General features: G+C 52.6%; 1 protein-coding gene across 3 annotated transcripts in view; it reads left to right on the top strand.

Annotated features, from left to right (window-relative positions):
* The window catches only part of Osbpl5 (oxysterol binding protein like 5), an 84,035-nt gene extending 57,430 nt beyond the window's left edge, over positions 1–26,605 (top strand). For all 3 annotated transcript variants that reach the window (XM_023710687.1, XM_023710685.1, XM_004627096.2), the window contains exons 4-22: positions 2,282–2,362; positions 2,561–2,662; positions 3,940–4,143; positions 5,604–5,688; positions 7,506–7,680; positions 7,917–8,121; positions 9,611–9,795; positions 10,185–10,266; positions 11,153–11,251; positions 11,593–11,689; positions 12,737–12,835; positions 21,273–21,370; positions 21,761–21,850; positions 21,939–22,075; positions 22,500–22,685; positions 22,966–23,095; positions 23,917–24,049; positions 24,559–24,661; positions 25,306–26,605. In XM_023710687.1, the coding sequence (XP_023566455.1) occupies positions 2,282–2,362; positions 2,561–2,662; positions 3,940–4,143; positions 5,604–5,688; positions 7,506–7,680; positions 7,917–8,121; positions 9,611–9,795; positions 10,185–10,266; positions 11,153–11,251; positions 11,593–11,689; positions 12,737–12,835; positions 21,273–21,370; positions 21,761–21,850; positions 21,939–22,075; positions 22,500–22,685; positions 22,966–23,095; positions 23,917–24,049; positions 24,559–24,661; positions 25,306–25,444 (2,430 nt within the window). In that variant the 3' untranslated portion in view covers positions 25,445–26,605. The remainder of the gene's footprint in view (positions 1–2,281; positions 2,363–2,560; positions 2,663–3,939; positions 4,144–5,603; positions 5,689–7,505; positions 7,681–7,916; positions 8,122–9,610; positions 9,796–10,184; positions 10,267–11,152; positions 11,252–11,592; positions 11,690–12,736; positions 12,836–21,272; positions 21,371–21,760; positions 21,851–21,938; positions 22,076–22,499; positions 22,686–22,965; positions 23,096–23,916; positions 24,050–24,558; positions 24,662–25,305) is intronic.
* The last annotated feature ends 213 nt before the right edge of the window (positions 26,606–26,818 follow it).

Here is a 26,818-nt window from a genome sequence, read left to right as displayed (position 1 = left end):
AAAAAAAAAAAAAAAAAAACCTCAAATAAAAACACAAGGAAAAAAACTTGATTTAAGAATTCATTTAAATAGAAAAGTTTGCTGTCTCAGATGAGATTTCAAGAAAACAATATAAGGATGAGTTTAATGAGAATATGAGTCCTAATATATACAGGAAAAAAAAAAAAAAAAACCTCAAATAGATACATCCCTGATTTGAAGTTCAGTTTGACAGATTCTAAAAAATATGAACTATTTTTCTAAACAGGGTAGCTATGCAGAGGGAAAGGCTGAGAAGCCCACAAAATAGAAAAAGGAAGAGTTAATTATAAAAATATTAATAGGGAGGTTGATGGAATGTTACGTTTTAATGACAAAATCATTTAAAACGAATTGAAGTTTTCTCATTTTTTTCACATTTCAAAATTACCCTGTAGACTGAATTTTTTTTTTTTTTTTTTTTTTTTTTTTTTTTTTTTTGGCAGAACCAGGGATTGAACTCAGGCCCTTGCATTTGCCAGGGAAACGCTTATTCCACTGAGCCATTTCCCTGGCCCTGTTTTATTATTAGTTATTGCTAATCTCTATGGCTAACCTATAAAATAAACCTTATACATGCATGTGGCATAGGAAAGCACATAGTGTATGCTGTGTGATCATAATCCAAAGTGTTTAAATTTTAAAAAATTACAGTAAGAGCCACACTCCCATCAGTCACCCTCACCACAACGTCCCTCACCTTGAACACACGTGTTGCTTCATTCTTGCCACTTTCTGAAGCAGCTCCGAAAGTCCTCGTTCGTATCTTCACAAGGTGTACTTCAAACAGACGCTGACCGCTGCCACCGAGTGCCATCCAGTGGAAGTGGGTGGCATCCAGCTAGAGGCTGGGGCTGTCCTCACCCACATTATTCGCTGGATCAGACACCATGTAATTTCTAGCTCTTCCTCAAAGTTGAAATGACTATAAGAGGCAGACATTTTCCTAATTCATTGAGGATGGCGAAGTAACCACGATAGCCCAGCTGGAGGCGCTCGTGAAAGAGGACTTCCAGAATGCTCCAGAAAGTGGAACGCCGGGAATCTTGGGATAGTCCCCCTGCAGATACAGGAGCAAGGCTGCTGTCCAGGAGAGCAGAGCAGGCAGGCAGGCTCCTTCTGGAAAGGCCCAGATAGGCAGAGCATCAGCTTCCCTGAGCCTGGTCCCTGCTTCAGGCACTCAGGCAGCACCACAGGAGATGAAGGACCTGGCTTTGTGTGAAGAAAACTATGTATAGATCCTGAAATTTGAATTGATACAATTTTCACATCTCACCAAGTATTATGCAGGGGTCGGGGTTCAATCCGCTGGCCTGCTGTGCCGGCCCTGCCCCCGGGGCATGCTGAGCTGGTGATTGAGACTGGGCATGGTGGTGTGTACCTCTAATCCCAGCACTTGGGAGGTTGTAAACAGGAGGATCACTACAAGTCTGATCTACACAGTGAGACCCTGTACACCCTGTCCTAAAAAAAAGGAAAAAAAAATATTCATCTAATTTCCTCTACCACTTAGCATTGGGGGACCTATTCTACAAGTACACAGTGGTAGACACCAAGAGGGATCTAGGCCCTAGTGGGCTACACCCATGCCCCTGAGAGCCAGCATAGAAGTCCCCGCTGCACACTTCGCCTGCACATGCCAAACCTGCCCAGAGGTCAGGCCAATGGCAGTGGCTAAGGAGTGGAGACTCTGAGCACCATGGGAGGTCTCAAGGCATAAGGGGGTGAGGGGCACTATTCTTTTGAGTGGGTGCAGCTTGGGAGTGTGTCACCACTTTCTCACAGCTGCCACCAAATTCCTCTCTGCAAACCCAATCTCTGATGCTCAACCACCTTGGCTCAAGAGACTTCTGGCTGCCCCAGCCCACCCCGGCCACCACAAGCCATCCCTCAAGGCCAAATCAGACCTGTCAGGAATTCAGGCCTGACCTCCCCTCCCCCTGACAACAGCCCTGTGTGTTTCCTCCAGCCCCTGACTGCCTTGCCTTGTCCCTATGTGTGTTGGACATGTCACTACTGCATCTTTGCCAGATACCCAGTGTAGGCATACAAGGAAGGGACCCACCTGGGACTCAACTACTCATGTTGCTCCATGACCCTCTGGCATCCACGGAAGTTCAGTGGGCTGCACAAACAGTGTCAGGGAGTGAGGGCAAGGAGTGGCTTTCTCTGACACCCTTGGCCTCAAGCCAGCCCCCGCCTGCCTCCAGCCCTTCGAAGCCCCAGGCTGAACCTCGGTAACACCCCCATCTCTCTCTTGCAGCCAGAGTACCGGCTGTGCAATGGGTCTGACAAGGAGAGTGTGTCCCCAACAGCCAGGGTCTCCAAGAAGGAGACTCTCAAGGTGGGTCTGGGTCTGAGCAGGGAAGACCAGCATGTTGTTGAACTCACCAAGATGGCGTCCCGGACCATACTATGCCCCCACCTCCCCCTCCCCCACTGCCTGCTCTCTTCCTATCCAGCCCCCACTGTGGCTGCATGGTGGGAGGAGCTGGGCGACAAAGGACCCCTCAGTGACCCACTGCTTGTGCCCTGGTCCCAGGCACAGAAGGAGAACTACAGGCAGGAGAAGAAGCGAGCTACGAAGCAACTGTTCAGTGCGCTGACTGACCCCAGTGTGGTCATCATGGCTGACAGCCTGAAGGTAGCCCCCAGGGGACTAGGGGATGGGAGGGGACCTAAGCGCTCAGGAGGCTCAGGAGATAGCCAGCGGGTTTGTCACTGTCAATCTGTGTAAGCATCCTGGGGCTGCTGTAACAAAGGACCACAGACCAGGCAGCTTAAAGCAACAGACGTTCATTTCCTCACAGCTCTGGGGGCCGAAGTTCGAGAACGAGGAGTCTCCACGGGCTGTGTCTGTCCCGCCTCTTCCACAGCTCTGAGGCTCTAGGCAGTCCCTGTCTCTGTGGCCACACGGTCATCCCTCTGTATCTCTCTGCCTCTTGGTGTCCCCTCCTCTTTCCTGTAAGGCCACTGGCCACTGTCGCGGGTCCCTACTCCAGTGTGGCTCTAGCTCCCTCCCCCGATTCCGTTTGCCAAGACCTGATTTCCAAACAAGTGGAGGTGTGGCAAGGGTCAGCAGAGTGCCCAGGAGGAGGCCAAGGCTCTGACTTCCAGGGGAACACCCAGGTTCTAAGTCCAGAGCCAGTGTTCAGATCCCCCTGAAGGATTGGCTCCCCTGAGCCTGTCTGTCCCCAGCACACAGTGAGGGTTAAACTGCCCTTCCAGGCCTGCTGGACAAGCAAATGAGATGAATGTTCCGGAAGCCCTGGCCTGTGCAGCTCTTACCCTCCACTCATGATGAAATGGATAGAAAATTCTTTACAAGGGAATATTGATTTAGAGTGAGAAAAGAAATGACCATTAGTTTCAAGTTTGCAAACTTGACAATTCCAGCTGTCACTATGTATTGTCAGTTCCTCCCAGGACTCTTGAAGCCCTTGATCCCGAACAACTGCACCAGTGAAGCTGTCCCTGGTGGCTATGTATTTTTTCAGATCTGCCAGTGTTTAAATGTTCCTTTTTAAAACTGAAGCCAGGCATAAAGACACATACCTGGAATCCCAGCTGCTTGGGAAACGGAGGCAGAAGGATCAATAGTTAAAGGGCAGACTGGGCAACTTAGCAAGACCCTGTCTCAAAAAATCCCCAAATGAACAGAGGAAAAACTGGTAGAGAAGTCTGCCGTGCTCCAGAGAGCATCCTGAGCTTTGCTCTGAGTTTTCCTGGCTTTGCCACATGTTCAAGCAGTGCCAGCCTCTGCTGGGCACACAGTGGGCACCTTCTGGGGGCTGAAGAAGGGGGAGCAGGGGAGGAGAAGGGCCTCTTAGTGCACCCCATCCCCACCTGCCCCCACAAACCATCCAGATGGCCCAAGCATGACCTTGATGGTGGTGCTAGCCACGTACCCCTCACCCACAGATCCGGGGAACCCTGAAAAGCTGGACCAAGCTGTGGTGTGTGCTGAAGCCAGGGGTGCTGCTCATCTACAAGACGCCCAAGGTGGGTCAGTGGGTGGGCACCGTGCTGCTGCACTGCTGTGAGCTCATCGAGCGCCCCTCCAAGAAGGATGGCTTCTGCTTCAAGCTCTTCCACCCACTCGACCAGTCTGTCTGGGCCGTGAAGGTACGGGGAGAGGGCTGGCGCGGAGGTTGTGGGGGTGCTTAGAGCCACGAGGCTCCGCCTGGAGCTGCAGAGGTGGGGGGCACCAGCTATGCGAGTGTGGAGGGGCTCCAGAAAGTGTCTGCTTCTCTGAGCATCATGCAGGGCTGAGGATCAGATAGGGTCACCCACGCTCTGCTGGTCCTACCGACCTTGGGGAGCACCCAGCCACGATGCAGAGGGGAGGACAGTGCCGCTCCTGACCCAGACCTCAGCCCTGAAATCTGGGATCAGCCGGGGCCCGGTTCTCAGGGAAAATCCAGAACATCCTGTTGTAGTTGGATTTCAGAGAAACACTGGAATTGCTTAGCAAAGATTCTTGATGTACGATGAGGTTCCACGCAGATAAAGCCATCAGGTCAAAAGTGCCTGCAACACACATCCTTTGCTGAGCGTTCCAGCTGTACCTCCACTGCCTTCATGTGCTAAGAACACTTGCATCAGCTCACAGCAGGGTGAAGTCATCCAGTGTAAAACCTACTTGATCAGGGCTGGGTCGATACCTCAGCAGCTTAAGCACCTGTCTGGCAAGCACAAGGTCCTGCATTCGACCTCCAGTCCCCCCTCTAAAAAAAACCCCTGCTTGATGAGAAAGTGCTAATGCTTTCACAAAATAATAATAATAATAATAATAATAATAATAATTATTATTATTATTATTATTATTTATTTGGTACAGGGTCTCCCTATGCAGCTCGGACTCCTAGTGATCCTCCTGTTTTCAGCCTCCCCAGCACTGGGATTACAGGCATGTGCCACCACATCTAGTCTTGGTGGCAGGCTCAGTGCTCCTGGAGCAGGTCCAGCACAGCATGTGGTGCCAGGTATCGAACCCAGGTCTTCGTGCTTGCCCAGGCAGGCACTTAGACTGCTGAGCTATCTCCACAGTGCTCTCATGAAATTATGGAATACTACACTAAAGTGAAAATCGGAATGGTCACATGGGTACACTTTCATGCCATCATAAAGTCAAAGTATCATATCCCACCACTGTAAGCCAGGAGTGGCATTTTAAGTCTCCACCAGAGTGGTGGCCACTCATCCCCCAAGGCTACCTGGCTCTGACTCTGCTTTGGTCCTTCCTGGCTAGAATGGCTGCTCCTCTTCTGCTTGTGTCACACTGCCCCCTAGTGGCCAAATGCCACCTCTACACTCCCTTCTCTGACTGAACTGGGTCCCTGTAGTAATTAATGTCAGATATTGTACTGCATCAGATGTGCTTACGCTAACAAAGCTCTTCATTGTCTCTCTGAGATTCAAATTCACCTAGGCATCCTGGGTTTGCATTGGTTGATTCTGACACCCAAAATCAGAACGCTCAGAGCTGGAGAGCTGAGAGCAGACGTACCAGCTAGAGAGGGGACAGAGTTGAGGGGACCGAGTTCTTGCCTGTCTGAGCTGACCTGCGGTCTCTGCCGGTCCAGGGTCCCAAAGGCGAGAGTGTGGGATCCATCACACAGCCTCTCCCCAGCAGCTACCTGATTTTCAGGGCCGCTTCAGAGTCAGATGGTGAGTCCCCCTTCCCCCTCCTGCCTGTCTGCCCCCGTAACCCTTGAAGTCATGGTCTAGGGAGGCCTCTCATTTTATGGGAATCCAGGGGCCTTAGAACAGCAACGAGATGACAGTAACTGAGCTTCACTACGTGCCTCCACCACAGTAGGTTCTCCTGTCATCACTCATAATTGACAAATGAGGGAACTGAAGCATGGGTAGTCTCCCTGGGGAGAGAGCTAGATTCCAGGTATACGGACTTTCCCCTGACCCCAGACAACCTGCAACTTGTGGGCGAGCACTGAATAGTGGCTCTTGTAGCTGTAGCCATGATGATGGCTAAAATTAGTGGGATTCATTCTCCTGAACCCGAGTGGTGACCGGTCATCACCCAAGGCTACCTGGCTCTGACTCCGCTTTGATCCTCCCTGGCTAGGATTCCTGCTCCTATTCTGCTGTGTCATGCTGCCCCCTAGTGGTCAAATGCCACATCTACACTCCCTTCTCTGGCTGACCTGAGTTCCTTGTAGTAATTACTATCCTGAGTCCCATAATATTGCCATCATTTATCCATTCTGGGCCGGTCCTATCTGACCCCTGGGAGGAATAGAGAAGCCCTTTTTCTCATGGCACTTGCAGTTTTGGGGGAGGAGAGGAGAAGTAAGCAGCAATTCATCAGACAAAGCTGAAGTCTGAGAGGAGTCTCACACAGGCAGGGGTCAAGATTAGATGTCCACAGCCTTTGGGGCATCAAGGCAGGCTTCCTGGAGGAGGAAGAGGAGGCTTGGAATGGGCTTCAAAGGGTGTGTAACATTCCAGACGCCTAGTCCTTTGTGTCAACCACAAAAATATATGTTCAGGGACGCAGGCCCAAGTTGGCAGTAGTGGCCAACCCACCTCATGCTACACGTGCCGCCCTCCAGGCCCTGCACATGTCCAGCCCAGGCTTGATGAACCACAGCAGGACCTTACTTGTCCCCCAACAGTGGGAAAGCTCTGGCCAACCAGGAGCCACCATCCATCCCAGTAACACCCTCCCTCAGTTTCCACAGTGACTCCGAGTGCCAGACCCCAGGGATGCTTCCCTGAGAGCGGGTCTGCTGGTTTAGGCAGGGAATAAAACTCACAGTCTCCAAGAGCATCACAATGGAAAGCTGTGGAGAAGTAAGAACTCCTCCTTTAAGCCAGAGCCCCCACGCTTATGCGACCCCCATGCCAACAGTGTGACAACTTATTTATAGGTCACCCCATGTCGCTTTTGTGAGTGGAAGGGCTGCTAATAGTCACGCCAGGACATCCCATGTCACCTGGGCAGACACCCCACGGAACAGAGGGATGCTACTGGTCTATCTTCCACTCACCTACTCTTTGGCCTGCCTTCAGGGCCATTCCAGCCTCCTACCACTGCCCCACCCTGTTACCCAGGCCGAGGGCCCCAGACCTCAATTCTTAGCCCGGAAAAGCCTTGCTCCACTTGCAGGCTGGCCTTCAAGACATGTGACCCAGAAGGGTCTCTACTGTCCTGACCTTAGCCTCTGTCTGTGACATGGATGCATGAGAATGTGCGTCCTTTGAAGCCTCCGAAAGGCCACGAGGGATCTGAGGCAGGATTTCTAACAGGAAGGATTCAGGGAGAATGATCTCTCCTGTGGGTAGGAGCGAGAGGCGTGGCCAGGAGAGGAGGGGCCGAAGCGTGCGCTCAGGGGGGCGTGGCTAGGAGGCAGGCTCCGGGCGGGCCGGAAGGGAATCCACGCGTAGGAGGCGGAGGTGGGGATCCAAGGCCGAGAGGCTGCGGCATTTGCTTCCCCGCTTACTCAACTCCCGATCCCCGGCAGGCCGCTGCTGGCTGGACGCCCTGGAGCTGGCTCTGCGCTGTTCCAGCCTGCTGCGACTCAGTTCCTGCAAGCAGGGCCGTGACGGCGATCCGGGGTCCTCGCCCGACGCGTCTCCCTCCTCAGTCTACGGGATGCCCGCGTCAGTGGGCGTCCACCCGGACCAGGACCTGTTCCCGTGAGCCGGGGCCGGGGTGTCCTGAAGGTGGGAGGAGAGGAGGGAGTGACCCAAGCCCTGGAGCTTCAGCCTCTTCATTTATGCAGTGGAGCTGATGGTGGTCACCTCAATAGTGAAGAAATTAAATGCAGGACCTGTGTGAAGGTCCAGCGGTGAGGGATGCTCCGTGCCCAGGTGGGCGTGCGTGCCTGGATCTCAACTGTGACCAGGTGTCCACGATCGTGTCCACCTTCCAGGCTGAACGGGTCTTCCTTGGAGAACCACCTAGAGAATGATGGGTTCTCAGACAAGTCGGAGAGAGAGAATGCCGAAGACTCGGATGCAGAGACCCAGGACCACAGCCGGAAGACCAATGAGAGTGGAAGTGACCAGTCCGAGGGCCCTGGGGGGCCGCGGAGAGGAACCTCCTACGTGGAGCAGGTCCAGGAGGAACTCGGGGAGGTGAGAGGCACCGGAACCTGCGGCAGAGGAGCAGAGGGAGAAAGCAGGGCCTGGGAGGGGTCTCCCGGGCTTACACTGGCAGTGTGGGTGGCAGCTATGTTTTTGTGGATGAATACTGCTCCTTTTGTTACACCCAACCCCCTGGTGGGGGGATGTAGGAATGGGGGGTGTGGGGACACTGTGGCCCTCATTCCTCTCTCAAGCTTGTTGAGAGTATAGATAGCCCTGAATCCAGGTTCCTTCCCTCCCGACACCAGCTGGGTGGCCTTGTCCACTGTGTAAAGGAGGAGGACACCAATGCCGTACTCTGTGTTTCTGTGAGGTCCCAGGATAGAGGTAGAACCCTTGAGCTCAGCCTGTCACCAAGAGCCTGAGAGCACCCTCACCGTCTCCAGCCCCAATGCATTCAAGGATGGAGGGTTTGCAGGTTCCAGCAAAGTCCACTTAAGTCCACAGGCCTGGGAGCCACAGAGGCCCCCGGAAGTGACAACAGCAAGACTGCCAGTTCTCAGGGAGATGGTTCTTGACCTTGGCTGGGCGCTGCATCTAGGTAGGACTTCCTCAAGGCAGGGGCTTCCCTGGACAGCCCTGTCCTATGAGCAGGCCACGGAGCATGGCCTCCTGGATGGCTGCAGACAGCTCAGTGACCCCTTAGGGATCTTTCTGCCCTGCCTCCTGCCCCTAACACAGAGGCAAAAGGAAAAGCCCAAGGCTCAGTGGCCCCATAGTATGTGTTTGGCAGCTGTGATGTGGATTAGATGTGGTGCAAAAGAAAAGGAGGGGGGCCCAAGGCAGCCCCCGCTTCTTGGCCTGTGACTCGGAAAAGGAAGAGACTGGTATAAGCCCAGGTCTTTCAGAAGTGATGGCAGATGGTGGCTCGGGCTTTGTGGGTGTGTACTCCACACTCCTCTGGATTTATGTCAGATGCCTCCCACTCTGTTATGCTAGCTATCCTCAATAAAGTGATTAACAGTAACAAAGTAAGATCCTATCTTTTTTATAATGGAAGCACAGGTTCGCAGCACCTGCCTCACGGGGCAGCTGGGAAGTTAGAGGAGCTAAGACTTGCCTATTTCCAGGACCCAGAGGCCAGTGGGAGGGGCTTCGGCCTCTTGTGGGATTGTCACCAAAGCCCCCAGATGGTTCTAGCTACAAGGTGGGCCCAACCTGACCTGGACCTGGGGGATTCACACAGGGCAAGTAAAGCCCCCAGGTCTGCCAGCAGGAGCTGGCATGAGTGGGCAGGGCCTCCTTCTGGAAAGATGGGTACCTGGGGAAGGGTAAAGAGTCAGATGCAGCTAGTCAGGCTCACAAAGCGTAGGGGCCAGGTCACAGTCCACACCCAGTGGGGAAGCAGGTGTCACCCCCACGCACATTTCTTCCGGCCGGGTGGGGCCAGCTACTCATCTTGCCTCAGTCTGGCTTGTTAGGCAGCCCAGAGCAGTCTCCCTTGCAGCTCTCGAGGGCCTGACTGTGTCTTCTGCCTCAGCTGAGTGAGGCGTCCCAGGTAGAGACGGTGTCGGAGGAAAACAAGAACCTGATGTGGGTGCTGCTGCGGCAGCTGCGGCCTGGCATGGACCTGTCCCGTGTGGTGTTGCCCACCTTCGTGCTAGAGCCGCGCTCCTTCCTCAACAAGCTCTCCGACTACTACTACCACGCTGACCTGCTGTCCAGGTGCGCAGCTGGCCAAGGGGGGATGCAGCCCTGCACCCCCCAGGAGGTTGCCAGTGCCCACCAGGGTAGACTACAGGGGCTCTACTTTAGAGCTAGGCAGAGGGAACGTAGCAGAATGCAGGCCCTCAGAGACCTCCTGGAGGTGGCAACCTGGTGACACCCTGCCTATTTCTTCCCATCTGCCCCTGCCTGAGTGACCCTGGCACTTTCTGGGGGGTTCCCTGCTCTAGGGCTGCATGGCAGGATCAGCAGAGAGTGTCCACAGTACCAGGCCCAGGGCAGCCTCTTTTAACTACATCGAAAGAGACTGGAATGACCAGAGGGTGAGGGAGGAGAGAGGGTGGGTGTGGAGACCCTTGTGTGGACTCAGAGCCCCCATCTCCACGCAGGGCGGCAATGGAGGACAGCGCCTATGACCGCATCAAGCTCGTGCTGCGGTGGTACCTGTCTGGTTTCTATAAGAAGCCCAAGGTGAGAGGCACCGTGGGGAGGGCTTGGGGGCCTTCATCCTCCGACCCCTCCTAAGTCCCTAGGCTGCTTCCCAGCCCCATGCCACTGAAGGACCCTGGCCATCCCCACCATGGCCCCAGGTCCTCAGATGGAGTATAGGACTCTGACCTCCCATGGAGGGACTCCTTGGACTGCTCAAGCCAGGCCCTCAAGGTCATCTCTGTTCCCTGAAAGACTTGAGCTGCACCCCTCCCCACCCCCAGGGAAACCACCTCAGGCTGTGTTAGAGACTGCACCGCTGTGTTAGAACAGGACCAGGAAGCCAGCTTTTGGCCTGAGCCTCCAGGTAACTTGAGGGTTGTTGTAATTTCTAGTCATGGACTCCTGTTTAAGAAACTCCAAACTCAGCACTCAGCTGGCGGCAGGACTGCCCTGGTAGCAGTGTCCACTGCTGAGATCCCTCCAGGAGTCCTGGGCTTCCATGGCACACACGTTTGAAAGCAGACACTCTAGTTCTACCTCTTCATTGTACAAATGGGGAGACTGAGGCCCAGAGAGGGAAAGGGACCACCCCAGAATCACAGAGAAGGTCTCCCCACTGCCTCGTATCTTCTGAGCTCAGCTTGAACAGGCCATGTGTGGGCTGTACCCAAAGTCCGAGAAGAGCTGCAAACTGACCAGAGTACCTAGAGGCTAGACTGTGAGCCATGGGCAGAGTCAACAGCTCCGAACGCAGAAGCAGGGTGCCACCCCCAGATGCTGACAGAACCAGGCTCCCTCCTAGAGATGGATGCCACCTGCCCCACTGTCCCTTTGTCCACCTTGCCCTGCACAGGCCGAGCCTGGCACTGCCCAGAGTCACCTTCCTGCCCAGTTTCTCCAATGCATTTCTCTGCTTTTTCTGCAGGGAATCAAGAAGCCCTACAACCCCATCTTGGGGGAGACCTTCCGCTGCTGCTGGCTGCACCCCCAGACCAACAGCCACACCTTCTACATAGCAGAGCAGGCACGGCCCCGCCCAGATGGGCAGAGTGGGGACGGGATGGGGAGGTGGTGGGCAGGCCTGGTAGTTGACCAGTGGTAGGCATCTGGATTTGCCTAGAAGGGGCAGACGCAGCATGGAGGTGGTCACAGCTGTGTCTCCTGAGGAATGGGGCACCGTGTCTTGTTTCCCAGGGGACAACCCAGCATAGGTCAGAGATTCAGTCTTCCCAGGCCTGTGACTCAGGCTCTGCTCCTCTGGAGTTCCCCAAGGGTGGCCTGAGTGCCTGCTCCTGAGTTGGGGAGGGATGTCAAGATGGACTCTTGCCCCCCTGGACACCTCCAGAGCCTTCTCTCTGGCCACAGGTGTCCCACCACCCGCCCGTGTCTGCCTTCCACGTCAGCAACCGAAAAGATGGCTTCTGCATGAGTGGGAGCGTGACGGCCAAATCCCGGTTCTACGGTGAGTGGATTCAGCTGAGCACTTGTCGGCTCTTGGGCAAGAGGGAGAGAGACTTGGCCCCAAGACTGGAAGCCGTGGCAGAGTACATGTCCGCTCGTGCCAGCAACCACCTGCGTGGTAAAAGTGCTCAGACCCTGGGTGGAGCAAGTCTCTCAGTGAAGAGTGGGGAGCTTTTGCAGGAAACCAAGAGGACTGGGGAGAAGATGGGAAAAGCAAGTTCATTCAGCCAAGTGGTCCAATGGCAGAGTGCCTGGCAATATGTGGTTCCTTTAAACTAATGAAAATAGGCTTTGGCTCAGGGGGAGAGCACTTAGCTCATATGCATGAAGCCTGGAGGCACTGAATGGTAGGTGGAGAGATAGATAATTGATAGGTAGGTAGGTAAAGTAATAGTTAGGAATGAAGTCTGATAAGGCACAGGCCTTATCAGACATAGTTGGCAGCTATCCCTGGCTGGTGGCCCCTGCATGGGACAGGCAGGGAGGCACAGTCTGTCACTGAAGGTAGATCTGTGGCTCAGTGCTTCCCTGGTCCTGGCAGGCTAATGTGTAGAAAGCATCCATCCCCATTTCCCCATCAGGCGGACCATGTTTACAGCTGTCCCCTGCGGGCAGGTCTGAGCGAGTTGAGTGCCCCTGTGTGCCCAGCTTCCTCCAGGGGTGACAGTGGCCTCTGTGCTCAAGCTCAGCTTACCTTTTCCACCCTTCGCTCCTGTCCTGGCAGTGACTGTTATTTTTAGTCCCAGGTGAGGTGCCTCCCACAGCTTAAAATGCAAGGGCCCAGCCCAGAGCCTCCACCCTGAGAAGCCACGACCTGGTAACTGAAATAAACTGTTAATATGCACCAGGCTGTATAAGTGCTTCCTCAGGGCAGAGGATGTGTGAACGGGCCAGGGCTCCAACAGAATCTGAGTGCCTCACCCACAGCCACACAGGTGCTGGCAGCCCTTGCTCCTGTCGGAAGGGAGCTCAGACCCAGTGGCTTCAGGCGTGGCCTGAGTGGCAAGGGCTGGTCTGTGCTCACTGGTCCCTGTCCCTCTCTCTGCAGGGAACTCACTGTCAGCGCTCCTGGATGGCAAGGCCACACTCACCTTCCTGAACCGGGCAGAGGACTACACCCTCACCATGCCCTATGCCCACTGCAGAGGTGAGTGCTTCTCACCCCCAGAACAGAGCCCAGGCTGTCCCTGAGGAGCACAGGGTGGTGCAGAGGGCTTGTGTGTCTATTGGCTAATATATCCTTACTTGCCACTCCTTCATCAGTGAAGGAGTACGTGATTTTTAAAACTGAGTACGTGATTCCAGGTAGACTGTTATTTTTCTCCCTTTTATAAATAGTTCAGTTTCCTTCTGGCTCCCATTTTGCTGGGTGATGAGTTGGCTGTCCATCTCTGTTACCTTAGCTGTTTTGTTCTGTGTCCACTAAGATCTGTCTTTGGTGTCCTGAGGCCTCATTACTGTGTCAAAGTTTGCACCTGTGGTTTACATTTTATTAGCCTTTGACTTCTAACAGTGGTTTTAGGGTTACAGAAAAATTGAGCAGAAGAAGGTACAGAGTTCCCATTACCTTCTGCATGTGCACGCGTGCACACACACACACACACACACACACACACCCTGAGCTTCTAACATGAAGTATTAGCATGGTACATCGGTTACAACTGATGAACCAGTTTATTTGTTTGTTAGTACTGCGAATGGACTCAGTGCTGCCAGGCAGGTGCTGTGCCACTGAACTATGTCCCCAGGCCCGTGAACCAGTATCGGCACGTTTCTAGATGAAGTCCATTGGTTTCTGTCAGGGTCAGTCTTTGTGTTGCACATTCTCTGGGTTTGGACAAAGGTATTAATGTCATGGATCCATGATTCCGACATCACAGGATAGTTTACTGCCCTAAAATTCTCTTCTGACTAAACACTCATGGATTAACCCACTTGATCGTCTCCCCTTCCCCAGCCCCTGTAAATACTGATCTTTTCACTGTCGCCATAGTTTTGCCTTTCCCTAATGTCACGCAGTTGTGATTATACAGCATGTAGCCTTCTGTGGACCGTCCTCTTTCACGATGCATCATGTGTTTCAGGATTCTCCATGTCTTTTTAACATCTTCATATCCCTGAATTTCTTTTTCTTATTTGTACTTTAAAGATTTTGGTTGGTTGGCTTTTTTTTTAATTAAAAAAAATCTTTTAATTATTTGGTACAGGGTCTTGCTACACAGCTCAGACTTGTAGTGATCCTCCTTTTTTTTTTTTTTTTTGTATTTTAGGGGAGGGTCTACAGGGTGTTCAGGGTCTCACTACTAGATTGGACTCGTAGTGATCCTCCTGTTTACAGCCTCCCGAGAGCTGGGATTACAGGCATGCGCCACCACGCCCAGTCTCAATTGCTGTCTCAGTGTGCCCCAGAGGCTGGGCTGGCACAGCAGGCCCGGGGATGGAACCCCTGCAGGTGCTTTAATCTGCTGAGCTATTTGGCCAGCCCTTGCTCCTCCTGTTTTAGGCTCCCCAATGCTGGGATTACAGGTGTGCACCACCATGCTCAGTTTCTGTGGCTGGCACAGGGTGCCCCGAGTTCAGGGGCTGGTGTGGCATGTGGTACCAGAGACCAAACCTGGGCCCTTGTGCTTGGCAGGCAGGTGCTTATACCACTGAGCTATCTCCTCAACCTTGGCTTTTTTCTTTGAACTCTTAAATCTGAGGTTCCATGGCTTTGATCAAGCCTGGAAATTTTGAGCCATTATTTCTTTACTATTACCTCACTCTGTATTTCTTCATTTTTTCTTCTAGAATTCCATAACATGTGACTGGAAGTCTTCCTTTGTGTCTTATATCTTTTAATATTTCTTCTTCTTCTTTTTTTTTTTTTTTTTTTTTTTTTTGTATTTTAGGGAAGGGTCTACAGGGTGTCCAGGGCCTACCAACTAGTTCAGACTCGTAGTGATCCACCTGTTTACAGCCTCCCAAGAGCTGGGATTACAGGCGCGCCGCCACGCCCAGTCTCAGTCACCTTCTCAGCACACCCCGGAGGCAGGGCCAGCACGGCAGGCCTGAGTATCTTTTAATATTTCTATCATACATATTTAGATTCTCTATAATTTCTTTAGTTCTATCGTCAACTCTTCCTGAAGCTTAACTCATCATGGGTTTTTCCATCTCACTGAGATTGGTTTTCTTTTCTCTTGTGATTTTCTCCCAGAAGTTCTATGTGGTTCTGTTTCTGACCTTCCTGTTCCTTTATGCTCATGCCTTGTTCTTTGGTCCTGTGTACAGTCTCTTCTTAGGACTTTTTTTTTTTTTTTTTTTGGTGGTACCGGGGATTGTACTCAGGGCTTTGTGCTTGCCAGGCAAGCACTTGTTCTACTGAGCTATCTCCCCAGCCCTCTTCTTAGGACTCTTTAAGCAGTGGAAACGTAGTTTTTATCTTCTCCGTAGTTCTAATACTGTAATGTGTTTGCTGCTGTCTCCCCCCTGCCCACACAACTGCCTTAAAAGATGCTCAGAAATACTTACTCAGTGAATGACTACATAGAGCGAGTCCTTGAAGACACGAGATCTGGGTGGGAAATGCCAAATGCTGTGTGGTCATAGTAGAAAGGAGGAGGTTCACAGGGCTCTGTGTATCAGTGGGACCCGGCAGCCAACTATGGCTTCTTCTGGCCCAAGATTTGACAACATAATTGTTCTGGGAGCTTCACCTGTTTTACCGCAGTAAGCTATTCTCTGTGGGCCATATGGAAAGCATCCCTGTGGGTCTCAAACTCAGCTCACAGATACAATTTTGGTTTTGTTTTAAATCCCAGAGCCAAGGCCAGTGGCCGTGTGTTCTCGGCTCTTCTTACCCTGGGTCGGGCTTGATGCCACCTTTCTTTTGCTGAGGAGGCAACTGTGAGTCACTGCTGTGTGGGGATGTCCAGGGACAGACTCTCCTTGCTGTTCTGGCCAGGATCAGCATATGGCTTCCCATAGGGCTCCAGGCCAGGGCCTTAGGTCTGAAAATACTTCTCCTCCTCATCTCCTCCTCCTCCTCCTCTTGTCCTTCTCATCATCTCCTCCTCTTCCTCATCTCCTCCTCCTCCTCATCTCCTCCTCCCCATCTCCTCCTCGTCTCCTCCTCCTCGTCATCTCCTCGTCATCTCCTCCTCCTCCTCATCTCTTCCTCCTTCTCATCTACTCCTCCTCATTTCCTCCTCTACCTCATCTCCTCCTCCTCATCTCCTCCTCCTCTTCCTCTTCTTCCTTCTCATCTCTTCCTCCTCCTCTTCCTCTTCCTCTTCCTCCTCCTCATTTCTTCCTCCTCCTCATCTCCTCCTCATCTCCTTCTCCGCCTCGTCTCCTCCTCCTCTTCTCCTCCTCTTCCTCATCTCCTCATCATCATCTCCTCCTCCTCCTCATCTCCTCCTCACCCTCATCTCTTCCTCCTCATCTCCTCCTCCTCATCTCCTCCTCCTCCTCATCTCCTCCTCTTCATCATCTCCTCCTCCTCATCTCCTCCTCATCTCCTCCTCCTCATTGCCTCCTCTTCCTCTTCTTCCTCCTCATTTCTTCCTCCTCCTCATCTCCTCCTCCATCTCATCTCCTCCTCCTCATCTTCTCCTCATCATCTCCTCCTCCTCATGTCCTTCTCCTCCTTGTCTCCTCCTCTTCCTCCTCCTCATCTCTTCTTCCTCATCTTCTCCTCCTCTTCCTCTTCCTCCTCCTCATCGCCTTCTCCTCCTCATCTCCTCCTCATGCTTCTTTGTCTTTCTCCTGGTCTTGCTCCACCTTCTTCCTCCTCCTCCCCCTCATCTTACCTTGTCCACTGCCTCTCTCCTCCTCCCCTTGTTCTTCCTGTCTTCTTTCCAAGTCTTTCTCCTCCATTTCCCTCCTCTTCTCCTCTTCTTCATCGTCATTTCTTCTCTTCCTCTGCCTCACCCCTCGCCACCTACCTCCGTCTCATCATTTTCTGCTCCTTCCCCCTTTTCTTCTCCTTCTCTTCTTTCTCCTTCTCCTCCCCCCTCTACTGGCCATCCTCTTCCATATCCCCCTCCCACACACACACCTTGGCATCCTCTTGGTTCAAGTCTTCCTCCAGGGAATTTCCCTTCTTCTCTTCTTCTTCATCTGTTCATCAGCTTGCTCTATAGAAGCTTGGTCACCTTCAGCCCACTTTTGGTGACAATACCCTTCACAGGGCCCATTGTCATTCCAAGGCAGGTGCCCCACATCTGTGACATTTGGCACATTAAGTGTATGGCTTATCTATGATCCATCAGGCTCTGCAGCAGGGCCAGGTCCTTTTCTTCCCTTCATTTTTCTGTAGGAAGCTTCTGGAAGGAAAAACCGCGCATGTCTTTTGCATGGTTACCCAGCAGGTTCAGGTCATTGTAAGAATAAATGCCAGATTTTTTTCTCTTTTCTAAATAATGACTTTCTCCTCAGCATTCTCCAGAAGTTTTTTTTTATCAAGATCATATTGCTATTCAAATAACAGAACTTAACCAAAAAAGGGGATACAGATGAATGTCCATTTTGTATCTGTGTATTCAAAGTGGTTAGGATAGATATATAGTTGCATTCTCTTAATGAATAGAGGGATTTGTTCTAATAGTGTTTGTAAATAGGATCTCAGGTCCGTGTCTTGTACAGCAATTAACCACTAGGAAGAATGTATGCAGTGTGTTCATTACTGAAACTGTCCTACCAATTTGAAAAAAAATAAAATAAGAAAAGAGGGGAAAAAAAAAGAAAATAGTAAAACAAAAATAATAAAAAAACAAGTGTCCATTTCAAAAAAAAAAAAAAAAAAAAAGATCATATTGCTGTATGCTATGACAGAAACAGACCTGAAGGTTTTAGGACATTCCAATTATTGTACGCATTAAGACTCAGAGTGTCCCAAGTTGGGCCTGAGAAGGCCATGGTTGACTTTTGGGTCCCATCTACACTGTGGAGCAGTGATCCGCACCCTTTGGGGGCACCAGGGACTAGTTCCATGGAAGATAACATTTCCACAGATTAGAAGTGGTTTGGGGATGATCTGAGCGTACTGTTTATTGAACACTTTATTTCCGTTATTGTCATACTGTGACTATAATGAAGTCATTATCCAGCTCACCGTAATGCAGAATCAGGGGGAGCCCTGAGCTTGTTTTCCTGCAATTAGATGTTCCCATCACCTCATTTGCTACTCGAAAGCCTGCCACGAGATGCAGCTTCATTGTCACCTGCCACTCCAGCTGCAAGCAGTTAAGATAGTATGATCTCCACGCACGCAAGCTCTCCGCCAATGTGACTCTGTATTTGCTGGCTGTCACCACCTCAGCTCCAGCTCAAATCATCAGGCATTTGATTCTCATAAGCAGCACAAAACCTAGAGCCCTTTGTGTGTGTGTGTGTGTGTGTGTGTGTGTGTGTGTTTCACAATAGGGTTCAAGCTTCTGTAAAAGTCTAATGCTGCCTGTCATCTGAGAGGAAGCAGAGCTCTGGCAATAATTCAAGCAAAAGGGGGGGGGGATTTGTGGGTTAGTTCAGTTGTTTATTTTTATTTTTTTATGGTTTTTTTTTAATATTTATTTATTTTTATTACATTTATTTATTGTGTGTGTGTGTAGCCAGCTCAACCCACCAGGGGGCGGGTCTGGCTGGCATGTGGTGCTGGGGATCGAACCGTGGTCCCTGTGCTTTGCCAAGCTTGTTTCAAGTAGGTGCTTTAGACCACTGAGCCATCTCTCCAGCTCCAGTTCAGTTGTTTAAAGTGCCTGCTTGGGCTAACTCAGTCAGGCGTAGAGGACTGTGGTTCAATGCCCAGCTCCACATGCCGCACCAGACCTGCCCTTAAGACAGCCTGAGCCAGCCAAAACAAACAAATCCTTCGTGGCCAGGGTTCGATCCCTGGGGTGCCATGTGGGCCCCGCCCCTGGGGTGCACTGAGATTGGGGATGGTGGTGTGCCCTGTAATCCTAGCTCTTGAGAGGCTGAACACAAGCGAATCACTATGAGCCTGATCTATGTAGTGAGACCCTGTAGACCCTGTGCGAAATACAGATAGTAATGATAATAATAATAATTCAAGCAAAAGGGAGCAGCTGACAGTACAGCTAAAGCCTTGCCTGCTCACCTCCTGCCGTGAGGACCCCTGACACAGAGCTCTCTGCAGTGGCCCTGAGACCCTAAGGAGCACATGAGCATTTCTCACTATAGACATCCAGTTGACTATTTCTCCAGGAAACACTGGTTCCTTCCAGTAGGAAACACAGACTGTGTTAATCATCCTTCCATTGCTGGGACAAAATATCTGACGTACACAACTGAAGGGAGAAAAAGTTTCTTCTAGCCCACAATTGCAGAGATTTATTTTTAGCCCATGGTTGACTGGCTCTAAGGCAGGAATATCATGGTAGAAGATTATGGCAGAGGAAAACTGTTCAATTCATGGCATCCAAAAAACAGAAAGGGCAGGAGGAACCCAGGCAAGAGAACAGCCCTGCGAAGCCACCCGCTCCACTGACCCACTTCCTGACACCTCACTGAGCGATGAAGTTCAGCACCCCGTGACCGACCTTGTGGTAGCCCTGCCTTGGAATTCGTGAGCTTTTGGGGGGACATTTTAGATTGAAACTCTAACAGAAAAATACAACCTAGAGGTCATCTTTGGCTTTGACAAATATTTTTAATTGTAAAATACATAAACTTTACTCTTTTGGTCACCCTGCTGAGCACCAGCCACGGGTTTTAACACATTCACCACAATTGCAACCATCCCTGTTCATCCCAGATCCATTTCGTAGCTCAGTCATTGTCACCAGGGCTTTCTAGTAAACTCAGCAGCCTTTCTCGTTGTAGATCGGAGACCACACTTATGCTTCCTGTCCAGGATCAGCACAGCAGGTCGGGGCTGTCCCCTTGGTCTGGCATCTGATCTCTCTTCCCTACACCAAAAACCCATCTAGGGCCACAGCCACAGCTACTGTACATCCTAAGCCCTGTTGCATGTGCAGCAGTCTTAGGAAGATCTGAGTCACTATACATCAGTGAAAACAGCTATAGCCTGATTTTAGGATAGTGTTTCTCTTGACTGTGTCCCACTGGGATTTTTCAGAATCTTGTGGCCTAGATCCCTCCCTCCAGGAGCAGACCACCAACTGATACCCACTTCTGGTTTTGAGGATTCTTCAAACCAAAAAGAAAGCTTGGGTTTCATTTTGCTTTTGACTTCTAGGAACTGTTATGGGTCAACTCTGCATAGGAACCAGATCAGCCAGATAGAGATTTGAATAGAGCCTTTTATTTACTGAGCTCAGGTCCGTCAGCCACTTCTCTCACAGGATAAGGCTGATCGGCCCCGAACGTAGGTAGCAGGGGGGTATTTATAACAGAAATCACATCCAGTTTGGTAAGCAAACTTGTTATCTAGTACAGAACAACAGAAACTGCACTCATTTGACACAGCTGCAAACTGTTCATAACTAAAAGGTCTTTCACAGCTTAGTGATAAGTGCATATTTTTACAAGGTACATCTTAAGCTATGTTGCAGAAGATGGTTGGGGAGGGAGTTTGTGTTAGCTTGCTGCCTTGACAAGAAACAGTTATTTATTGTTGAACAGCCTTGAGCCGAAAGGGAGAACACATTTCTTAGAGCAGATAACAGGAAGCACAAGGGGTTTTTATAATTTTTTCACAATTAAGGCACAAAACTCTATTAACCCTTTACAGGAACTACTTTTTAAAGTTTCTTTTAAATCGTTCTGTAAATAAAACATCAACCTGCTTCCAAAGTCTAAACCACAAAATAAGGTAGAGGAAAAGCCTGCATCTTTCTGGGACCCTAGCCACCCTGACAGGATGGGCACCTGTGGAAGCCTCTGGCTTCACTCACTGCCAGTGTGGCCTGGAGACCCCGCAGAGCAGCATAGTGATCCTCCAGGTCCTTTCTGTGTCCTGTGCTGTCATGGACCCAGGTACACATCTGGCCACCTAGGGAGGGTTGGGTGTATTTCAGACTTTTAGCTCTTACAAATAGCTGTGTTATTTCTGAGTTCCACATTTGAAAGTGGTAGATTTTGACCCACATTTCTAAGTGTTTTTGGCACGTTGTTTAATTGGTGGGGTTGCTCCAGTTTTTCCGTATGGCCAGAGATACAAAACATGCCTGGACTGGGGTAGGGTGGAGACATCTAGAAGTCCAGCACTCAGGAGACAGAGGCCAGCCTGGGCTGTATAATGAGTTCAAGACCAGCCTGACCTACACAGCAAGACCCTAACTCCAACAATTAAAAGTTCCTAGTGCTATCCTAGGTCATAGCAGTGAGGAGAGGGACACCTACATTCAGGAGCAAGCACTGGCATAGAACTCCAGTCTGGGGACATATGTGACAAGTGTTGTGTGGACTGGGAAGCCAGTGAAAATGGTTAGCTTTGGACCTGAGCAGTGGCACTGGCATAGCTCTGAGCTCTGTGGCCACAAGACTGTCCCCACATGTGCCCTACTCCCAGAGCGTCTGTCCACCCTGTGCTTGTTGGCTCTTCCCGGGGTCTGACACAGGGATTGAGCCCCCAGGGATTGGGGCTACTGGATCTCAATCCTGATAAGGCTGCATTTCAGGGCTACTGTACGGCACCATGACCCTGGAGCTGGGGGGGAAGGTGACCATCGCCTGTGAGAAGAACAACCTCCAAGTTGAGCTGGACTTCAAGCTCAAGGTAGGGGACACTGCCAGGGGGAGGCAGGCCTAGAAGTCATGCTATGGGAGGAAAAAGCCTTTGGGGATTCCTTTCTGTAGTCCAGGAAGGTTTTCCAAGCAGTGTAGCTAAGCAAGCAGCTCTGTACATCTCCATGGGACAGATGGGGACCAAAGAGGGGCAGGGGATGCCTTCAGGTCACACAGTGGAGCCAGAGCAGGCCTAGGTCTTGTCCCCATGATGAGGATGCTGCAGGCTTGAGCTCAGGCCAGGAGCTTTGGGAGCAGGTGGCCTCCTCTGGCTCTGGGCTTCATGCCAACCATGGCCAAGGGTGACTGTTCTGAGTCCCTTGGGTGTTCCCAAGGCTTCTCCTGGCTCACAGGCCTCCATCTGTCCTGGTGTCCCCTATAGCCTTTCTTTGGGGGCAGCACCAACATCAACCAGATCTCAGGAAAGATCATGTCCGGAGAGGAGGTCCTGGCACGTCTCACTGGACACTGGGTAAGGGACATCCTTTGGGGCACACCCAGCTGGGCTTGGGGTGGTCATCATGGGTGCAATTCTGATACCACCTGGCTGTCTGGGGCAGGACAGAGATGTGTTCATCAAGGAGGAGGGCAGTGGAAGCCCCGAGCTCTTCTGGACCCCAAGCGAGGAGGTCCGTGCACAGCGGCTAAAGCGGCACACAGTGCTGTTTGAGGAGCAGACAGAGCTGGAGTCTGAGAGGTGAGGCCTGTCCCTTGCCAAGAGACCCCACTGACCACAACCTGTCACAATCACCAGGAATGTTGGCAGGGTCGTGGTGCTGTAAGCCCATCCCAGGATGCCCCTGGCAGGGAGGACAGGCCTTAAAGTGGACCCCTCAAGGCAGAGCAGGGACCTACTCACAGCAGGTGCAAGGAGGGGGGCCTTTGTCACTGTAGCAGTGTACCTTGTGCTCCACAGAGAGGTCTCTGCAGGCAGGAAATGGAAAAGATTCTCAGATCAATAAACAGCACCCCGAGAGTCACAGCTCCCCGCAAAGGAGTGGGCTTCCTGTCCCTAGCAACACAACCTGAATCTCCTGGCTCAGAGGAGCCCTGGTTCCACACTGCTGAGGGGGCACAGCCAACTAGATCCTCAGCTGAGAACAGGTCCCTCGACCCCACAGACTCTGGCAGCACGTCACCAGGGCCATCCTCGAAGGTGACCAGTACAGGGCCACACAGGAGAAGTTTGCACTGGAGGAGGCGCAGCGGCAGCGTTCCCGAGAGCGCCAGCAGAACCTTACCCCCTGGAAGCCGCAGCTCTTCCACCTGGATCCTCTCACCCAGGAGTGGCGCTACCGCTATGAGAAGTGAGCGTGATGGGTGGCCGCCATGGGCCTTGCAGTGTGACCGGGCCTAGTGACTTGCACCCAGCATGCTGGGCCTGGGCTTGAGGGGCTCCTGCTTCCCCTTCTCACTACAGCCTGTCCCCTGGAAACCCAGGTGATGAGGGTGGACCCTGGATGGTAGATACCCTAGAAGGCTCCACCCACTGTAGGGAAGCTGAAGGTTGGGTTTGGACAGAGCCCCTTTCTTTGAGGGTCCCCAGGGCTGCCACTTCTGCTGATATATGCCCTGTGGACCCTCCAGCCACAGGCCCTGGGACCCCCTGAAGGACATCGCCCAGTTTGAGCAGGACGGGGTTCTGCACACCCTGCAGCGGGAGACCATGACCCACCACCAAACCACCTTCCTGGGTAGCCCAGACTCCAGGCATGAGGTCAGCACCCCCAGGGCCCCAGCTAGGCTCCCTAGCTGCACATCTGGCTGCCACCTACGCTCTCATTCCCCACCCAGACCTCCTTCCTCCATGCCCTGCTCAGCCATCCTCTCCTCCTCGGCCTCACAGTGGCCTCTGATGACCCGAGCCCCTTGTGCTCAGCATGGGACCCAGGATGCCTGCATTTGCAGGATGCTGGGGTCATGAGATACCTTGCTGTCTTGCTGTGCAGGGCTCTGAGTAGAGTCTGCTGGCTCCAAGTCCATTACCCCTTAGAGCCACCTTCCACTGTGTTAAGGCTACAGAATCCCATTCTTCAGATGAGAACACTGAAGCCAAAGATAGCCAGGAGGGGCTGCCCATGGTAGGAAGAGAAACCAGTGATTGCACCCATCTGGGCCCTGGGAAGGGCATGATGGAATGTAGGATGGCTCCTGGAAGAAATGATGGACAGACCCTGGCAGGAGGTATGGCTTTGCAGATGCCTGAGGGCCCCACACATGCCCTGTTAGGCAGTCCCCCGGCCCAGAGTCTGTGTCCCAGGTGTGAGCAGCACCCGCTGTACTGACCAGAGCCCATATGTACAGAAGCAGTTTGCCGGTCCTCACCCCTGCCCAGGCACAAGCAGTAGTATGTTAGCGGAGAGCCCAGGACTGCTCCTTCCACACCAGGTGGAGGTTCACGCCTCCTCTGTCCAACTCCAAATCGATCAGATTCATTCGCTGTGCCACCAACTCTGGTCAGCATTGTCTATCATACCCTGTAGGAGCCCGTGGCGGGGTGTGTGGGCTCTGGGCTGCAGCATCTCCATGTCTCTGCAGAGGCGTGGCCCGGACCGGCGACCGCGCAAGGCCAGTGACCAGCCCTCGGGCCACAGCCAGGTCACTGAGAGCAGCGGCTCCACACCTGAGTCCTGCCCAGAGCTCTCAGATGAGGACGGTGACTTCGTTCCTGGTAAGCCTTCTTTGGATGCCCCTCCCAAAGCCTGTCTGGCAGGCAGCTGCCCTGACCTGGCAGGGAGAGTAGGAGGGGACTGATTAGCTCCAGCCCTTGGCAGAATGGAAAAGCCAGAGCAGTACCTTCCTGGGATGCAGATGCATCCTTATTTGCCCTGAGGCTCAGTTTCCTCATCTGAAGAATGGGTCAAGGAGAGCTATAGCCAAGGAGGGGGAGCAGACTCAGGCCACAGTGTGCTGAGCTGCAGGTCAGTATATAAGGTGTCTGTCATCTTGCCCCCACTCTGGTAGGTCTACCTGCTCATTTGCTGCTACTGGGGTCACTGGCTATCTCCCCACTGTCTTCAGGGTTTGTTAGAGGCTGTAGGGTGTGGGATCCCCCCAGATAGCTCCTTGGCACCTCCGCTTCTCTGTACCTGTGGCTTGCTCCTGGGTGTGTCAGGGCCAGGACCTTGCACTCACCCTGCTCCTCTCTTCTCCAATGCCCTCCCTTCCTTCGGGTACCAGGCAGTGAGAGCCCCTGCGCTCGGTGCAGGAGAGAGGTACACCGGCTGCAGGCCCTCCAGGAGGCTGTGTTGTCCATCCGGGAGGCCCAGCAGGAGCTGCACAGGTAGGCCAGGCTCCAACCAGAGGGTGGAAGAGGGCGGCCAGGGAGGCCTGGGACCTGCAGAAGTACAGCTGACCTCATGCAGGAGCTTGGCTGTGGGGCCCGGGGCCCAGCTCTCCAGATATACAGGAAGTGGGTCAGAACAGACTGGGAGGCTGAGATTGCCAGAGCTTGAGCTGGAGATTTCAAGGAGCTTAGAGTTTGGGAGTGGGCAGGCCTGGGCAGAGGTGTGGCCCCAGGACAGATCTGGAGGCAGCCCAGCTCAGTCTAGGTCTGATAGCCACAGAAACAACTGGGAAAAGGTGTTACATAAGGTAGACCACAGTTAAGATCTGAGAACTGAAGGGACCACTGGTTTCAGTTCTTCAAAGGCCAGAAAGCCTGTGGTCCTGATATCCAAGGGCAGGAAAAGGTGATGTCCCAGCACTGGAAAAGAGAAGTCCTTTCTTTGACCTTGTCTTCTCCTGCCCTGCTGATCCCAGAGTGCTACCTGCACCAAGAAAGCATGGCTCATCCCCTCTGGTCCAGGCTGTGCAGGCTGCTGTCCTCCAGAGACAAGCAGACATCCCTAGCTGGGCAGCCCTCTGGACTGGGAGGCTGGCCATGCTGGCCAGTACAGTCTCTACCCTGTCACCCTGTCCTTGCAGACACCTCTCGGCCATGCTGAGCTGTGCGGTGCGGGCCAGGCAGGCACCAGTTCCAGGCCTCCTGCACAGCCCCCGATCCTGGTTCCTGCTCTGTGTGTTCCTGGCCTGTCAGCTGCTCATCAACTGTGTCCTCAAATAAGAGCCCTGCGGCAGTGGGATGTGGCCGACAGAACTCCAGCAGCGCAGCGCTCCCTCCCAGGCACCCAGCACTTTTAAGCCAGCCCCATGGAAGCAGAGAGGCTTAATAGGCATGGCCACTGTGACAAAGGGGCCATGCCCGAAGGACAGCAGACAGTTCCCATGTATATCAGTGCACTGCAGCCTGCAGCGTGGGGCCCTCTGGGGGGCAGCGGCCTCTGCAGGGGTGCATGGGCCTTGCCCGCGGTGCCCTGTGTCCAGCACTGGCCTTAATGCTAAAGCCAAATGCAGCTTCTGTCCTGAGAGATGCCCTGATCCTCTTGCCTCACTCTCCGCCATCCAGCTTACATGGCATCAATGGATGGGGTGAGGAGGCCCACCTAGATGTTGGGCCAGTCACCCCTGGTGGCAGTAAGTGAGCACAGTTTAGAGGAGCAAGCCAGGACACCCAGGAGTCCCCAGAGCTCAGTCTCCATGATACACAGACCTGCCTTCCTTGGATCCTGCCTGTAATGCTGAGGTTACCATGGAAGGGCCTCCAATGGACCCTGGGACATGCTGCCAGGGCTGCCCTGGGGAAGACACAGGGGCTGCTGTGGGGAAGATGCTAGGGCTTTTATTCTGCCACTGTGCTGTTTGGACAGCAGCCAAGTAGAGGTAGGTACTAGGCCCCTCTTCAACCCCACAGTGGGAGGAGCCTGCTCAGGCAGGTCCGTGCCCAGCCTGCCTTGAGGGTGAGCATGACCCCAGGAGCAGGGCACAGGAGATGGCCCAGAAGTCAGGAGGGCTTGTGACATTGCAGTCTTCCCATTCATTTTACACTTTTTTAATACATGTAATAATTGCAATATTTTAGGCCTCTGGCCCCTGGTTCCTGCCGTCAGTGGCACTCTGTGTGTGTGTGTGTGTGTGTGTGTGTGTGTGTGTGTACGTGTGTACGTGTGTGTGTGTGTGTGTGTGTGTGTGTGTGTGTGTGAGCATCTACATGTATTTACATTCAGAGCCTTAAACTACTCTGTGGGTGCCGTCTCGACGTAATTGATCCTTCCATTTTCCTCGTTTTGTACCCATGTTCTTGTCTGTCCCCTTCCCGATCTGGGGACATGTCTGCGCCCTATGCCTTGAAATAAACAGATACACATGTGTGTTCTCTTCTTGGGGATGTCTGGAAAAGGGTTCTTCCTGGGGACAGATTCTGAACTGTGGATCTGGAGAGGCTGTTTGAGAAACTACCTGGGGAAAGCGGGGGTGGGGGGCATTGCTGTCCTTCCCAGGTGAGGAGGGGCTGTCTAAAGGGGCTAGGAGGCTGGGGAAGGCAGGCTAAAATAGGGGGGATTGTGGTGGGGTGGAAGCTGTCAGAGGGGGAAGGGGCGAG

The sequence above is a fragment of the Octodon degus genome, unplaced genomic scaffold (assembly GCF_000260255.1).
Source record: "Octodon degus isolate 3935 unplaced genomic scaffold, OctDeg1.0 scaffold00018, whole genome shotgun sequence".
In the NCBI taxonomy this organism is placed as follows: Eukaryota; Metazoa; Chordata; class Mammalia; order Rodentia; family Octodontidae; genus Octodon; species Octodon degus.
Note: the sequence above shows the minus strand (reverse complement) of the source record. Positions and strands in the feature narration are given on the sequence as shown.